The sequence below is a fragment of the Vulpes lagopus genome, chromosome 22 (genome assembly GCF_018345385.1).
Source record: "Vulpes lagopus strain Blue_001 chromosome 22, ASM1834538v1, whole genome shotgun sequence".
Lineage (NCBI taxonomy): Eukaryota > Metazoa > Chordata > Mammalia > Carnivora > Canidae > Vulpes > Vulpes lagopus.
The window spans coordinates 7,169,711-7,186,703 of NC_054845.1; the positions used below are offsets into that span (position 1 = coordinate 7,169,711).

At 34.8% G+C, this 16,993-nt stretch overlaps 1 protein-coding gene across 3 annotated transcripts in view; it reads right to left on the minus strand.

Annotated features, from left to right (window-relative positions):
* BOLL (boule homolog, RNA binding protein) overlaps positions 1 to 16,993 on the minus strand; it is a 56,930-nt gene that overhangs the window by 15,934 nt on the left and 24,003 nt on the right. For all 3 annotated transcript variants that reach the window (XR_005985035.1, XM_041737349.1, XM_041737348.1), the window contains exons 8-10: positions 16,065 to 16,112; positions 15,145 to 15,273; positions 12,281 to 12,379 (exon numbers count right to left, since the gene is read on the minus strand). Coding sequence is in view for 2 of the 3 variants with exons in the window: in XM_041737349.1 (XP_041593283.1) it covers positions 12,281 to 12,379; positions 15,145 to 15,273; positions 16,065 to 16,112 (276 nt within the window). In the remaining variant the exon portion in view is untranslated. The remainder of the gene's footprint in view (positions 1 to 12,280; positions 12,380 to 15,144; positions 15,274 to 16,064; positions 16,113 to 16,993) is intronic.

Genomic DNA, 16,993 nt, shown 5'->3' on the forward strand with positions numbered 1-16,993 from the left:
GTCTTGAAGTTGAGTAGTATCAGTTCTCTGACTTTGTTCTTTTCCTTTAATACTGTGTTAGCTATTCTGGATCTTTTGCCTTTCTATATAAACTTTAAAATCTGTTTTTGTCAATATCCACAAAATAACATGCTGAAATTTTGACTGGGATTGTTTTGAACCTGTAGATAAAGTTGGGAAGAATGGACATCTTGACAATATGGTGTCTTCCTATCCATGCACATGGAATATTTCTCCATTTATTTAGTTCTTCTTTGATTTCATCAGAGTTTTGTAATTTTTGTCATCTAGACCTTGTACATATTTTGTTAGATTTATACCTAAATATTTCATTTTTTTAATTAATTGCTGGTAAGCAGAAAAGCAGTTGACTTTTGCATATTAACCTTATATCCTGCAGTCTTGTTATAGGTTGCTTCTACTTCCAGGAGTTTTTTTGTCAGTTCTTTTGGATTTTCTATGTAGATGATCATGTCATCTGCAAACAAAGGCAGTTTTATTTTTTCCTTCCCAATCTGTCGTACTTTTGTTTCCTTTTCTGGTCTTTCCGCATTAGCTACGACTTCTAGTACAATGTTGAAATGGAGAAATGCCTTGCCTTGCCTTGTCCCCCATTAATAATTTTACTACATTTAAAAATATAAAAAAAATAAAAATGTAGAAGTGGTACCTTTGAGTCCACTAAATGTTCACACATGAAAAATTTTTTAAAGATTTATTTTTCACGAGAGACATGGAGAGAGTGGCAGAGACATGGGCAGAGGGAGAAGCAGGCTCCTCACAGGGAGCTCCTCATGGGGATCTGAGCCGAAGTCAAATTCTTGGCCGAGCCACCCAGGCATCCCCAAATTTTTTAAATATAACATTACAAGTAACAGTTAAAATTAGGAAAAAATTAGGGGCTCAGGGCCTGAGCAGAGCTGAATGTAACCTTGAGGGTGAAATACATTCATAGCACTTCAAATATTTTCAAATGTAATGTTTAATAAATGCTGATAAATTGAACTACTGAGAATGAGGTGTTACTTAAGGCTTGTCATATGGTAGAGTCCACATGACATGTCTATGCAAGGAGCAACTTATTTGATTTATTAATTAACTTATGGCCCATAATTTGTTTTAATCTGTCAGATTTGACAGTACATAGTAGTATGAGTCAGAAACAGTAATGAATAATTTTAATCCATTATAATTTAAAGTTTTTTATTTTAGGTATAGTTTCAATTTAATCTTCTAATTTGTCAGATTAGAAGGATAAACAAACTGATTTGATTTGGACTCCCTGCTTATTAAAGAAACTTTCTTAAAGAGCATTCAAGAAAGATTAAAAAATATATCAAAAGTCAAGACAGAAAGTGAAAATAAAGGAGTTGAGGTAATCTCCAGGTAGGATAAGCATTATGAAATAATGTAAAATGGTATTTATGAAAAAGTCAAAATTGATAGTATAAAATAGAAAATATAACCTATAAATATTTTTCAGGTAAAAATCATTTTGGCCAATTTTTAAAGTTGAGAGAGGAAGGATTTAAATAAACCTTGGTTAAAATTTCCTGAATGACATAAAAGTCTCTTCCTTAAAGGTTTACAAGATTAAATAGGAGACCTTTAGGTTAAGAACATTTCGCTGCAGAGAGAATGAAGGAAGATACGGAATTTTGAAATTTACAAATACTTTAAAATGTCACTAATGTGTTCATTCTAAGTTTTAAAGATAAGCAACAGACACACACTCTGTTGGGTGTTGTATGAAACAACACTGTTTCATGAGAGGTGTAACTAAAGTCTGAAGTACTCAAGAAAGAATGGCTAAAAAATTTCAATATATTTTATCTGATTTAGTTGTGTAACTCAAATTCATACAATCTTAAGTCTGACTAATGGAAAAGTAAGCAAAAATAACTGCTTTAATATACAAAGATATAGAAGACATTTCTAAGTGGACCACTAATGTACAGCATGGTGACTATAATTAATAATACTGTACTACATATTTGAAAGTTGCTATGAGAGTTGATCTTAAAAGTTCTGATTATAAGAAAGAAAATTTTAAGTATGTGAGGTTTTGGATGTTAACTAGACTTACTGTGATGATCATTTCATAATATATACATATGTTTTACAACAAACTAATATGTTATATGTTGATTATATCTCATTGCTATTCCTCTCACATATTACTTTTTTTTTTTTTTAAGATTTTATTTATTTATTCATGAGAGAGAGAGAGGCAGAGACACAGACAGAGAGAGAAGCAGGCTCCATGCAGGGAGTCCCCTGATGTGGGACTCGATCTGGGGACTCCAGGACCACGCCCTGAGCCAAAGGCAGAGGCCCAACCGCTGAGCCATCCAGGCATCCCTTCACATATTACTTATTGTGTTGTTGTTCTCTGATGTTTTGTGGTTTTTGCCTTGAGATTTTCTCCCAAGGGTATCATCAGCTAAAGACGGTTGGTAATATTTAGATGGATGAAAAAAAAAAATAGAGGAATGGAGAGTGGTTGTAGCTCATGCTGTGGTTTGAGAAGGGGTGGGGACTGCCATGCCCAGGATATAGATCCCTTAAGGCATCATCATCTAGGCTGTAACAACTCTTTGTTGCCGTTTCAGTAGGCAACCTTGCTGACTGGGGTCAGTCTCTCAATACTTCTGCCTTGTACAATGCTCTCCTTTCATACACGTAACTCATCATAGTGAAAATGGCCAGTATATTTTATTGAATTTATAGAAATTTGTGTCTTAATTATTATCAACTTTTGTAAGTGTTAGAAAACATGTAGCTTTCTCTTTGTAAGGCATGAAATTCCTATGTATTATTCATTTATAGTGTTTTTAGGTCTTATTTATGCAGATCTGAGTTATGATTATGATATTAAAATCTATCACAGCTGTGTTTCTTTCTCTTGGTTAATTTTCAGCAGTGTTTATATATATATATTTTTTAAGTTTTTTATTTTTATTAAGTAATTTCTACACCCCAGATGGGGCTCAAATTCATGACCCTGAGATCAAGAGTTGCACACTCTTTCAAATGAGCCAGCCAGGTGCCCCTACTTTATACTTTTGATGTTACATTATTACACTGACTTACTCATGTAATTAATGAAATGATTTTTAGAGAGATTTAGAGTGAGTGAGAGCTGGGAGATTGGGCAGAGGGAGAGTGAAAGAGAATCTTGAGCAGACTCCCCACTGAGTGGATAGCCTGACACAGGGCTCAATCTCACAAACCTGAGATCCTGACCTGAGCTGAAATCAAGAGTCATTCAACTGACTGAGCCATCCAGGTGCTCCTATTTTATTTTTTAAAGTTTTATTTAAGTAATCTCTATGCTGCCTGGATGGATCATACTCACAACTCCGAGATCAAGAGTGGCAGCTCCTCTAACTGAGCCAGCTCAGTTGTATATGTGTATATGTATACACATATACACACACATACACACAAAAGATTTTACTTAATTATTCATGAGAGACACACAGAAAAAGAGGAAGAGACACAGGCAGAGGGAGAAGCAGGCTCCACACAGGAAGCCTGATGTGGCACTCGATCCCAGGACTATGGGATCACGCCCCGAGCCTCAACTGCTGAGCCACCCAGGTGTCCCATCCTACTTTATATTTCTGATGTCACATTATTAGACTTATTCATATTATATTTAACCTTTTTTCACAATCAACTGGACTTCTCTGTCTTGTTTAACGCTTTTTACTTTGAAATTTATTTTCTTATTAATATCATCCTGGTTTTTTTTCCCTATGCTGGTCACATTTGCCTGGTATATCTTGGCTGGAAACAATCTGGTGTTCATTGCATTTTTGAAGCTAATTTTTATTTTTATTATAGTATTTATATACCTAGTTTAAAAAATCAAATTGTGGTTAAAGGGTAAGGAAAAAAGGGCTTCAACACAGTCCTCCTCCCCTGCCACTCCACTCCTATTTCACCTTACTTTTTCAGAAATGGTCACATTCATTTGTATGAGTTGTTTCTTCTAGCATTTATTTCTGTATTTCTATCGTTATTAACTCAAAATTTCATTATCTAATGACTTCTTTATGATAGATAAGGACTTGACCTCTTATATTTCTTTTATTTCCTTGCCTATCCTCTTTATATCATAAGCTTTGCTTAAATTTATGTTAATTATTTTAATTATTATGCTTATGTAAATACTGTTCACTAATGAGCCAAGTGGTATATTATAATTATGTTTTCTTTTTTTAAACAGTTTTGTTTTTTACTAATTGCTTCATGTCCCCTATTCATTCAATTTTCTTCAAATTTATGTTTAAGTCCCCCATATCTTTCAGTAGTTCTATAAGATACTTAATACAATTTACTACACAAATAAAAATTACTTCTACAGGGAATAATCCTGAATCTTGCTCTAATTCTAGACTGATTGTTCTCTTCATGCCAATACTTCTCTCTGTTGTCATCCTCAGAATTCCTATAGACTTTTTAAAAAAGATTTTATTTTATTTTTTTAAATATTTTTATTTACTTATTCATGACACACAGACAGGGAGAGAGAGGCAGAGACACAGGCAGAGGGAGAAGTAGGCTCCATGCAGGGAGCCCGACGTGGGACTCGATCCCGGGTCTCCAGGATCAGGCCCTGGGCTGAAGGCAGGCACTAAACTGCTGAGCTACATGGGCTGCCCAAAGATTTATTTATTCATGAGAGACATGGAGAGAGGCAGAGATATAGGCAGAGGGAGAAGCAGGCTCCATGCAGGAAGCCCAATGTGGGACTCATTGGGCCCCATTCCAGGACCCCGGGATCATAACCTGAGCCAAAGGCAGATGCTCAACCACTGAGCCACCCAGGTGCCCCAGAATTCCTATAGCCTTTGCACTGTATTAGATGCCTGTCTTTTTGTTTTCTGGGGTTTTTTCCCCTAGTTTATTCTCTTGTTTTGGTGAAATACATGTCTAGCAGCATCCTTAAAAAGGATACATGGGAAGTAAATTTTTTGAGACTCTACTGTATGAGACTATATTTTTTCATTTATACTTGTCTATTATAGTATCCTAGACTAAAATTTGCTTTTTTTTCCTTTTTTAAAAAAATATTTTATTTATTCATGAGAGACACAGAGAAAGAGAGAGAGAGAGGCAGAGACACAGGCAGAGGGAGAAGCAGGCTCCATGCAGGGAGCCCAATGTGGGACTCGATCCAGGGACTGCAGGATCATGCCCTAAGCCAGGCATCCCAAGATTAAAATTTTCATTAAATATTTTTAAAGCTTTGCCTCAGTGTTTTCTAGCTTCCAGTGTTGCTGATTCTTTGTATGTGACCTATTTTCTTGTTTTAGTTTTTTTTTTTTAATCTTTGCTATTCTGAAATTTCACAATAATGTCTGACTGTGAGTCTTTTGTGGCAAATGTGCCAAGTAATTGGTAGGCTCTTGTCCTTAACTTTCTAGGGGATTTTCTTGTGTTAACTTTTTGCTAATTTCCTCCAAACCATTTTCTTTTTCTGGAATTAATATTTAACTTCTTGAATTAATCTAATTAAAATTTTTTTTGATTAATCTTCTAATTTTATCTTTTTCTCTATTATTATTTACCTCTGTCTTTTTTTGTTCTATTTTCTCAAAAACTTCTGCCTATTATGTTTAACCCTTTCACATTTATTTCAGCTATCACATTAGTGGAAAAACTAGTAGAATTTGACTAATGTATACAGTTGAATTAAGAGGATCATATTTTTTTTAAGAGGATCATATTAATGCTCATTTCCTGTAGTGCCCTCCAGTCAAAGAACAGTAAGTAGGGTGAAAGATACACAGAAACTCTATTATTTTTTACAAATTTTCTGTAAACCTGAAATTACTTTAAAATACAAAAGTTAGGGGATCCCTGTGTGGCGCAGCGGTTTGGCACCTGCCTTTGGCCCAGGGCGCGATCCTGGAGACCCGGGATCGAATCCCACATCGGGCTCCCGGTGCATGGAGCCTGCTTCTCCCTCTGCCTGTGTCTCTGCCTCTCTCTCTCTCTCTCTGTGTGTTACTATCATAAATAAAAATTAAAAAAAAAATAAAAAAAATAAAATACAAAAGTTAAAGAAAGTTAAAGGGACCAATATGTTTGAGAAAAAATGAAGTGTTTGCCAGGATGTCTATGCATGGAACACTTCACATTAATTTTCTCTTATCTCTAGGAGGATATTAATTATATTATCTTTGATATTTTCTTCTGTTCCTGCATTAGATGTTTCTTTCTGTTTGTTATAGTTTCTTATTACGGAAGCTTTCTTCTAATGTGATTCCATGTCCATATTTAAGAGGGGGAAGCTCTAAAATCCTAATGGGAAGTTCTTTGTGCATGGATAGGTTTGTCAATGAACTTTACTGTTAGGGATTTCAGAAGACCAGCTAGGTTTTTCTTTTGGTAGAAAGTGTGCTTAGGTTAGAATCCTGGATCTTCCACTTATCAATTTACTTTTTATGCTTAAAGTGATCAAGGTTAATATTCCTAGCAATCAGATATACTGGCATCTTGTATCCCTTGAAATGATACACTGAGAAGGGCACATCACTTATGTGACATTCTTGCCCCAAGTGCATTAACTTCTATTTTTTTTTAAAAAGATTTTATTCTTTTTAAAGTAATCTCTACACCAAATTTGGGGCTTAAACTTACAACTCTGACATCAAGAGTCGCATGCTCTACTGACTGAACCAGCTAGGTACCCCTGCATAACTTCTATTTAATCAAGAGAAAATACCAAACTCATATTGATGGATAGTCAACAAAATAATTGACCAGCACTTTTTAAAAGTTTCAGAGTCATGAAAGACAAAGAAAGACTAAATTTCATGAATTGGAGGAGAGTAAGGAGAGATCACAAACTAATATAACAGAAAAAGAACTGTTGTAGAAAAACTCGTGAAATTGAATAGATTTGTAGTTTAGTTAATATTATCAATGCTAACTTTTGTTTGCTCTATAATTATATAAGTTGTTAAAATGAGGAGAAGGTGGATGAAGGGATACATAAATTATGTATTATTTTTTGCAACTTTTAAGTCTAAAATTATTTGAAAACAAATTATTGGAAAAAAAGTTTGAAACAAAAAAGACCAGGATATATGAAGGAGGGTAATGGATATTTACCAGAATATTTATACATGGATTGCCTCTCATTAATTTTGCTTGAAGGATGGTGAATCCTTTTTGACTTATAAATTCAAAACAAATCAAGGGTGTTTTTGTTTTACTATTAAAATTTCTGCTCATTCTTTTTCAGTTTTTTTTCTGTATTCTTTTTGAGAATTACTTTATTTTTGGTTGGACTTGTCTCTTCTCTCTAGTGTAGCATTTTATCTCTTAGCACTTCATCTTTCATGTTTTCTTCTGTATTCTGGAAGAATTTTTAAAAATTGTTTCTACATCAAGGATTTGTTTTTATGTAGTAATTACTGGTCCTTTATAGCAAAAACAAATTTAATTTTTTTCATCATATCAACAGTTTCACACAGTGTTTTCTTACACTAGCCACCAACCATTTCATCTTTCCTGTTTTTCAGTCTGTAATTACTGGAAATACAGGATGTGTTTTCACAGGTTCAAGTTTTGTCTTAAATACATGTTCTTAATACAAATATCCATATGTATGCTATTTATCCTTGCCTTCAATGTAGTGCCATATGCAAAAATATTTTCATGGGACCTATACAGTGTAACACTTTTCTGTTTAGCTTGTCCTTGAATGGAGATCTGTCCATGACAATTCTGAAAGATTAATTTCATGAGTTCTTGATTCCTCTTACTGTCCTCCATCCCTGTTAGGCTTATAGCAAGAAAGGGGCTTGATACACACAGAGCCTATGCAATTTCTAGTGCCTCCCTTGGTGAGTTTTTTTGCTCCTGCTGCCAACTTCCTTATTGAGTAAAATAATTTATTCTGCAAAATCTGAGACTACCTATAGTTTGACTATGTACAGTGCATGAAAATTTATATCCTCCTGTATGCCCAGAGCTGCAAGTACAGACTTCCTGTTTCTGCCCTCTAGAATACAGTGCTTTACAATTGTTGTCCTTTACTCTGAGGAGTTGCTGAATATGTGGGAATTTTAGTTTCTAAATTGCTTTATAAGAAGTGTTAATGATAGTGAAATGAGATGGTTAGGAAGAAGATAGTAGTAGAATGTTTTTGTAAAGATAGTGCCAATTTTTAGTTTAAGTGTATATTATGATAGGTCAAATCCTTTTTAATTTACTTTTGAATCACAGTGTTTTTCTAAAGGGTAAGATATAATAGGTAAATAGCTGTGTGCTATTTGTGCTTTAATTAGAAGAAATTCCTGGCAAGAAGTTAAATATTATCCTTAATATCAAATATTTTCATGAATAGCTATTATACATTGGAGTTAAATAAACATTTAACTTAAAGGTTAACTTCAAATTATAATTTCCCCAGTTTCCAGTATCTCAATTAATCCTAAGAACAAATTTAGTAGATAGTTATATTAATACAAAAATGGAAAAACACTATAAAACAGAAACACTATAATTTTCCACTTATACCATTTCTTTTAAAGATTTTATTTATTTATTCATGAGAGACACAGAGAGAGGCAGAGATAGAAGCAGGTTCCACGCAGGAAGCCCAATGTGGGACTCGATGCTGGGACTCCAGGATCATGCCCTGAGCTAAAAGGCAGATGCTCAACAACTGAGCCACCCAGGCATCCCCACTTACACCATTCTTACCTAGGGGTTTGATACTGATCTTAAAAGCATGACAGTTCAAATGTCCAGATCTACAAAGATTTTCCTTTTGTTCCTTCCTGTAGTCTAACTCAATGGGCTTTACTTTGATATTCTGTGATTTGCTTTATTGACCTCTAAATTTAATTCTATATAAGATGTGACTCTACTGAATTAAAAAAAATGATACTCTAACTAATACCGTATTTCATCCAATAGATTCTATATTGGTCAACTTTACAATAGATATAGCTGATTTAACAGTATAGTAGTATGCCTGACAGCTGATGAATAGTTTGTGACAGTCTTTTACAGCAGTTAGACTTGTGCTCTGAGCTCTGAATAAGGTCTCTATTTTATTGATTAGATTTGATGCTCAAGATAATTTGGACATCTGAAATTGCTACTTTGGAATATATCCAATTAACACCCTTAAAATTATAATCATTAGAGTTTAAAAATGACATATACTTATAAAAACAATATGTTCAAATTATTTTAAGGAATATTTCCACCTTTCAATTTTAACTCACCAGGGTATTTGGTATACCATGGAAAATCTGCATAGTAAAAACAAAGGCTAATATTTCAAATGTCAATATTTTAATATTAGTCTACTTCAATATGTTTTAAGGAAAAGATCATCTCCTGAAGATGTAACAGTTATATATCAAGACTTCTATAATACACATGTACTATAAACAAAGGTAGATAATTTTCCACACAATAAAACTTGGTATATTAAAGCATTTCTATAGGGTTATATAGTTTTAGTAAACTATAGAAGTGGTTTTGGAGTTTCTGTCCCTGAGTAGCATTTTCTGTTGAGAGCCATCAAATCACCTAAAAAAATTACTGAGTACAAAATACATAGGGCATTAGATCTTAAAATATAAAAACAGGAAATCTAAAACTTTATACGATAGCCCAGTGTTCCAGTTTTGACTTTGAAAGTTTACTGAATTTTTTTCTCATCTCTAACAAAGAGGACTTGTTTTTTTCCCCTGCCCCTCTCAACATGACATCTCTACATTAAAAATAAAACGCTAGGGATTCCTGGGTAACTCAGTGGTTGAGCGTCTGCCTTTGGCTCAGGGCGTGATCCTGCAGTCCCGGGATCAAGTCCCACATCGGGCTTCCTGCATGGAGCCTGCTTCTCCCTCTGTCTATGTCTCTGCCTCTCTCTCTTTCTCTGTGTCTCTCATGAATAAATAAATAAAATCTTTAAAATAAATAAAACATTAAATTCCACTGATACTGAGACATATATTTTTTCATATTTCAAAACCTCTGAATAGGGATACGTTTACAATTGATGGCAATATTTTTCTTTTATAGTGATAAATAATGGTGTGTCTTATAATCCATGATGTTGCAGATTCAATGAAATCTGATATTACGGTTGTGAGAGACGTGATGGGCTAGTTTAGCACAGTTCATAGCTCTTCAACTCTTCCCTATTCTTTAAATCTTCCCTATTCTTTAAATCTTAACTCAGCTAGGACTAAAATATTCCCTATGATGTATCCCATAGGATAACCAGGATATTTATAACCCTTCCCTTAATGAGACAGATTAAGTTCCAAATTGAAATAAGTCAGTAGTTTTGTTCCCTTTAGGTTTGCAGTATGGTAGAGCAAAGATTTGTGTTAGGACAGAAGGGGCATTTCTCTAGATTTGAAGACAGAGGTTAATGGTTCCAGTTGTAAGCTTATATGCACAAAGAAAGATATCTATTTATACCTCTGTTATAATTGGTATTCAACGTAATGTGTATTTTCTATATGACTAAATTAAAGAGTAAGATAGCAATTTCATTGTATAATTTCTGTCATTTCCTACTCATAGATTTAAGAAAATGTAGAAAGTGTTTGTTCTTAACTACATGAATTAAACTTTACATTAAGAATGTGTAGCATTTGGGTGCAGTGGCGGCAGTCACATAAGTGTCTCTCTTTGGTTCAGGTCCTGATCCCAGGATCTAGGGATCAAGCCCCTGCACTGGGCTCCCTGCTCAGTGGGGTGCCTGCTCCTCCTTCCTACTTGTGCTCTCTCTCTCTCTCTGATAAATAAAATCTTAGAAAAAAAGGAACGTGCAACATTAACATTTTTTGAAAATTTGTCCTATCCTAGTACCACTTCATCCTCTATTGGAATCATTCAAGTAGTACAACTGCAATCATTTATATTTATATATTTGATCTATATAATTAGTACTTATTTAATATGGCAAAGCTCTTTCAACTATTCCTAGAGAAGTATATTTGGAGAAAATGTTAACATCAGAGAAAGTCTGTTTTAGAAGATTTTTATACTATAATAATTCTCTATACATAACATTAGGAACACTCTAGGCTGTGATACTAGGTCAAATTATGGTTTTATTTCATGTGTGCAGTACAGTGGTAATAGCAGTGAAGGAATTCAGTATATAGTGATGGGATAAGGACATATGAGAGAGTGGGGAGGCTCCTTAGAGTAGACTGTCTTGGTATTGAGTTCCAATACATGGGACGGGTCAGAATAAATATGAGTGTGAAATAGCTCATCTCCCTCATTTTATTATAGAGTATGCCTACTTTCCTTACCAAAGGACGCGGAAGCAAGATTCATATTACCGTTGCAATAGTTAATCAATCTGTGGTTCTTACAGATATAGTTCCATTTCCCCCAAGTAATGATGAAGAGCTTCACTATGAAACTAGGTCATAAGGGAATAAGCAGAATTCCCTGCTACACAGTAGAGAGCTGAAATATATTGAATATATACATAGATCTAACTAGATTCCCACTCTGGCTGCATCTGATTTAAGATGTACAAACGCAATTCCCAAACTGGAAGAATAGAATGTTAACTCTTTTCATCTTCCCATAAATGCTATATGCCATTAACACAACCAAAATCTAAGTATATGAAATATCTAGGCAAATTCACTGACAACAAAAGTTGAGTAGAGGGTACCAGGGACTGGTGGGAGAAAAGAATGGGAAGTTATTGCTTAATGGTACAGATTTTCTATTTGGGGCAATGAAAAAGTGTGGAAATATAGTGGTAATGGTTTCACAGCATTGTGGATGTAATTAATTGGGTATACACTTAAAACTGGCAAATTATAAATTATATATATTTTATACTAAATAAAACATTTTTGACAATGTGTGGTATATAACTTATTCAAAACTAATTGTAGAAATTATAGGGATCCCTGGGTGGCGCAGCGGTTTGGCGCCTGCCTTTGGCCCAGGGCGCGATCCTGGAGACCCGGGATCGAATCCCACATTGGGCTCCCGGTGCATGGAGCCTGCTTCTCCCTCTGCCTGTGTCTCTGCCTCTCTCTCTCTCTGTGACTATCATAAATAAATAAAGATTAAAAAAAATGTTTAAGAAATTATAGTTAATTTAGAATTGTACATTCTTCACATGAAAGAATTCACTAATTCTGTTCTTCTGATCATAAATGTGATATATTGAAAATTATTTCTCTTAAGAAAAGAAATTTGAAAAGCTTGAAATATGACTGAAAAAAATAATGAAAAATCAAAACAAACTTCTTACTTTAATTGGTTCAGGCTGCATCACAGGTGCAGGCATAGCGATGGCACTTGGAGCATAAACTTGGTGATATGTTGCTTGAACTCCATGATCAGAATAAGGCTGTTAGAAAAAAAGGGAAAAAACTTTCATTTATTAGTTCAAAATATTTATTCAGCTTTGCAATGTACTAGGCATTCTGCTACACAATGGAGGAACACAAATGAAAAACATGTTCTCTATCTTTAATTAATTTACAGACTTATAAGGGACAGTTGAGTGGTCAAAATTACCATTAGTCTTCTGAAACATATATAGAAGAAAAGATTTGAAGAATTAGGAAAAGAAGGTGGAAATAGTATGTGCAAAGACAACTAAGAACACACCTCACAGGGCCCCTGGGAGGCTCAGTGGGTTAGGCACCTGACTCTTTTTTTCTTTTTAAAGATTTATTTATTTATTTATGATAGACATAGAGAGAAAGAGAGGCAGAGACACAGGAGGAGGGAGAAGCAGGCTCCATGCCGGGAGCCCAACGCGGAACTTGATCCCGGGACTCCAGGATCGCGCCCTGGGCCAAAGGCAGGCGCCAAACCACTGAGCCACCCAGGGATCCCCAGGCACCTGACTCTTGATTTCAGTTCAGGTCATGATCTCAAGATTGTGAGATCAAGCCCCAAGTTGGGCTTTGAGCTCAGTGCGGAGTTTGCTTGTCCCTCTCCCTCTGCTCCTCCTCCCAATCTCATTCTCTCTCTCTTTCTCTCTCACTCTCAAATAAGTAAGTACAATCTTTGGAAAAAAAAAAAAGAACACATCTCATATCACAAGGCATGCAGGATTATGTTCAAGGGAGAAAATCAGGTTGGCTTCAGAATTCTTTATGGCTTACACTTAACACCAGAAAAGAGTAGACTAGAAGTTCTATAAGAAAATAGTTAAGAGTTGAATTTGGTTCCCTCAAAATATATGTTAAAGTCTAACCTCTGGTATATCAGAGTGTGACCTGATTTGTAGACATGATATTTACAGAGGTAATCAAGTTAAAGTATGGTCATTATGGTAGAACTTTATTTATTCATGAGAGACCCAGAGAGAAAGGCAGAGACACAGGCAGAGGGAGAAGCAGGCTCCATGCAGGGAGCCCCATGTGGGACTCAACCCCGGGTCTCCAGGATCACAACCTGGGCTGAAAGCAGCGCTAAACCGCTGAGCCACCTGGGCTGCCCATTATGCCAATCCAGTATGATTGCTATTCTTACAAAATTGAGAAATTTGGACAGCCACAGAGATAGAAAAGATAATGTGATGACAGAGAGAGAAGATGGCCACCTGCAAGCTAAGAAAAGAAGCCTGAAACAGATGCTTCCCTCATTGGTCCAGAACCAATCCTTCCAGCACCTTGATCTTCAACTCTGGTCTCTAGAACTGGGAGACATAAATGTTTGTTGTTTGTTGTTTACCTGTATACAGTTAGTGGTACTTTGTTCTGGCAGTATGATGCTGCTATTTTATAGCTAGTGTAACTGTCTTTCAGATGTATAGACAACAATGTTGAACAAACAGGCATATAAGAACTCAGAGAATATAGCACCTGCAAGCTTTCTTTAACAGAGAGTACTTTGCAGATTCAGTTAAGCAAGTAATGAATGGAGGGTGCGATGAAACAGAGAAATCTTGGCTTTCCAATTGTGGAAATTAATATTCAAGGACAACATCATAATGTTATAAACCTTAGCAATGTAAAAAAATAATATAATATACTCTAATTGGGAGGTGGATGCTAATTTTCTAATTTTTTACAATACTGATTAAAAACATACCTGTACAGATTCTGGCATATAGATGCCAAGGTAAGTAAGGGTTTGGGAGCGTAATTTAAAGACACTAAAGATGACATTTGTAATTTGTAGTTATAAAGTATTTTTTAAAAAGAATTATTTATTTGAAGGAGGGAAGGGCAGAAAGAAACTCCAGAAGACTCCCAACTGTGTGCCAAGCATGACAGCGGCCTGATCCCATGACCTTGAGATCATGACCTAGCTGAAATCAAGAGTTGGATGCTTAACCAACTGAGCCACACAGGCACTCCATAAAGTATTTTTGATTTACATATTTGAAGGGAGAAGTTTTTAGTATTTTTTTGAATTTTTATATGCTTTTGACAGAATGTTAGTAATAATACAGATTGATAGGCAAAGGAGAAGAAAGAAGTTATTTGGTATCTTTTGGTATCTTATTCTTTCAAGGAAATCAAGTCAGAGATTAGCCTAGTATAGTGAACAGTTGGTTTTAGAAATGTTCAGAACTAGGGCACCTGGGTGGGCTCAGTGGTTGAGCATCTGCCTCTGGCTCAGGGCATGATCCTGGGGTCCTGGGGTCCTGGGATCAAGTCCTGTATCAGGCTCTCACACGGGGCCTGCTTCTCCCTCTGCCTGTGTCTCTGCCTCTCTCTGTGTGTCTCTCATGAATAAATAAATAAAATCTTTTAAAAAAATGTTCAGAACTACTTAATAAAGAAGTCCAAGATGAAGCATTCTTAGATACTATAAAAATGGGAAGAAGTGTGAAAAAAATCAAAGAAAAAACGTTCAGTTTCCATGAGGATCTTAAACAAATATTCTTAGAAAAAGAAAAAGAAGGGATGACTGGGTGGCTCAGCAGTTGGGCATCTGCCTTCAGCTCAGGGCGTGGTCTGGGGATTGAGTCGCACATTGGGCTCCCTGTGAGGAGCCTGCTTCTCCCTCTATGTCTCTGCCATTCTCTCTCTCTCACTCATGACTAAATAAAATCATTATTTTTTAAAAATAAAATCTTAAAAAAAAAAAGAAAAAGAAATAAATGTTAGAATGAGATAGTTACAGATAAATTACCTTGAGACTAATACATACCTCTGGAACTGAAGCTTCCATCAGAGACAGTGGAGGAGGGACACATCCACCATCTTGTGCAATTTCCACTGGTTGATAGATAACCTCAGAAGGTTGCAGGTATAAGAATGGAGCAGTAGAGGCAGGAGACTAGAACACAGAACCATATTTCTAATTAAAATATGATTAGTTATTTCAATTAAACCAAATGTGACTTACAGATGACAAAAAATATTTGTTTCATATTTTGCTGGAAGTTCTTTTCCAGAAATAGCAAAGAAGTGTCTTAGCAACAAACAAGGAACTCTTAGTTGTTATAAATCCCAATTGTGTAGATGTAATTAAAGAACTTTGTCACTGGTAAATATTAAAAAGTTCTTAGTGCTTCAGAATTTTTTAAAAATTCAGAAAATAGTTACATTAAGATCACTATTACAGGTTATAATAATGTAACTTACAGTATTTGAGTTGTCATAAACATCTATTCTCAGCTTTGTGACTTCACATGGAAGTTGGAAATGTCATTAAATAGTCTTTTTGGTGGTATACTCTTTGTATCAAAAGTTGAGAGATGGGATATTCACTGAGGAGCACAAGTCAACCTGAAGCAAAATCTGAAGTACAACTGGAAAAATGCTACATTTTCCCATAATAGTAAAAAGTAATTTTTCATGTTTATGTAAGTACTCACTTTTTAATAAAATGCTTTCACTTACATGATCTCATGTGATCTTCACCAAGATCAGGTAAAGAAATTTACAAAGGTATGGTATCATCACTTCCATTTTACAAATGAGGAAGCTAAGAAATAGAGTGATTAAATGAACTGCTAAAGGTATCACAGTTACTAAATAGAAAAGGAATATCTCAAATCTAGTTCTCCTGACTTTAATATTCATACAGTCTTCACAAAAATACAATGAAAAAAAGTTAATATTTACCTGAGGAACACCCCACTGCCACTGTCCTGGTAGATACTGTGCAGGGGCCTAAAATGAAAAACAAAAACAAAAACCCCACCCAAATTATAAACAAGGGTCAAAAGTGGATATCTATATGCAAAAGAGTGAATCTAGATCCTTAAACCTCAAATTATATACAAAAAGAACTCAAATTGGGTTAAAGACCTAAAGAGCTAAAACTATAAAACTCTTATAAGAAAGTATGTGTAAATCTTTGTGGGTCTGAATTAGGCAATTAAAAAATTTATGACATGAAAAGCACAAGCAACAAAGCAACAAAAGAAAAGAGATTGAACTTGATCAAAATGAGAAACTTTTGTGCTACAAATACCATCAAAGAAGTGAAAATAAACTCAAAGAATGGGAGAAAACATTTATAAATTATTTATCTGATAAGTAACTTGTATCTACAATATATAAAGAACTGTTATAACTCAATAATAAAAAGACAAGTAATCCAAATTTAAAAATGGGTAAAGGATATGAATAGATATTTCTCAAGATATATAAAAGAGGCTAATAAGCATACATAAAGATGTTCAACATCATTAGCCTCAGCTTATGGAAATCAGTGTGATACCACTTTTATCCACTGCATCCACTAGGACAGCTAATCAAAAAGGTAGATGATAAGTGTTGATAAGGTTGTGGAGAAATTAGAATCCTCATATACTGCTGGAGTGAGTATATAATGGTGCAGCCTTTTCAGAAAACAGTATGACACTTCTTGAAAACTTTAAATATTATAGATACCATATGACTCAGTGATTCTACTCCCAGGTAATAAGGCCTAAAATAAATGAAAACTTATGTCCACATAAAAATTTGTACAGGAATGATCACAGCAGTATTATTTATAACAGACAAAAAGTGGAAACATCCCAAATGTCTGTCATCTGATGAAAATA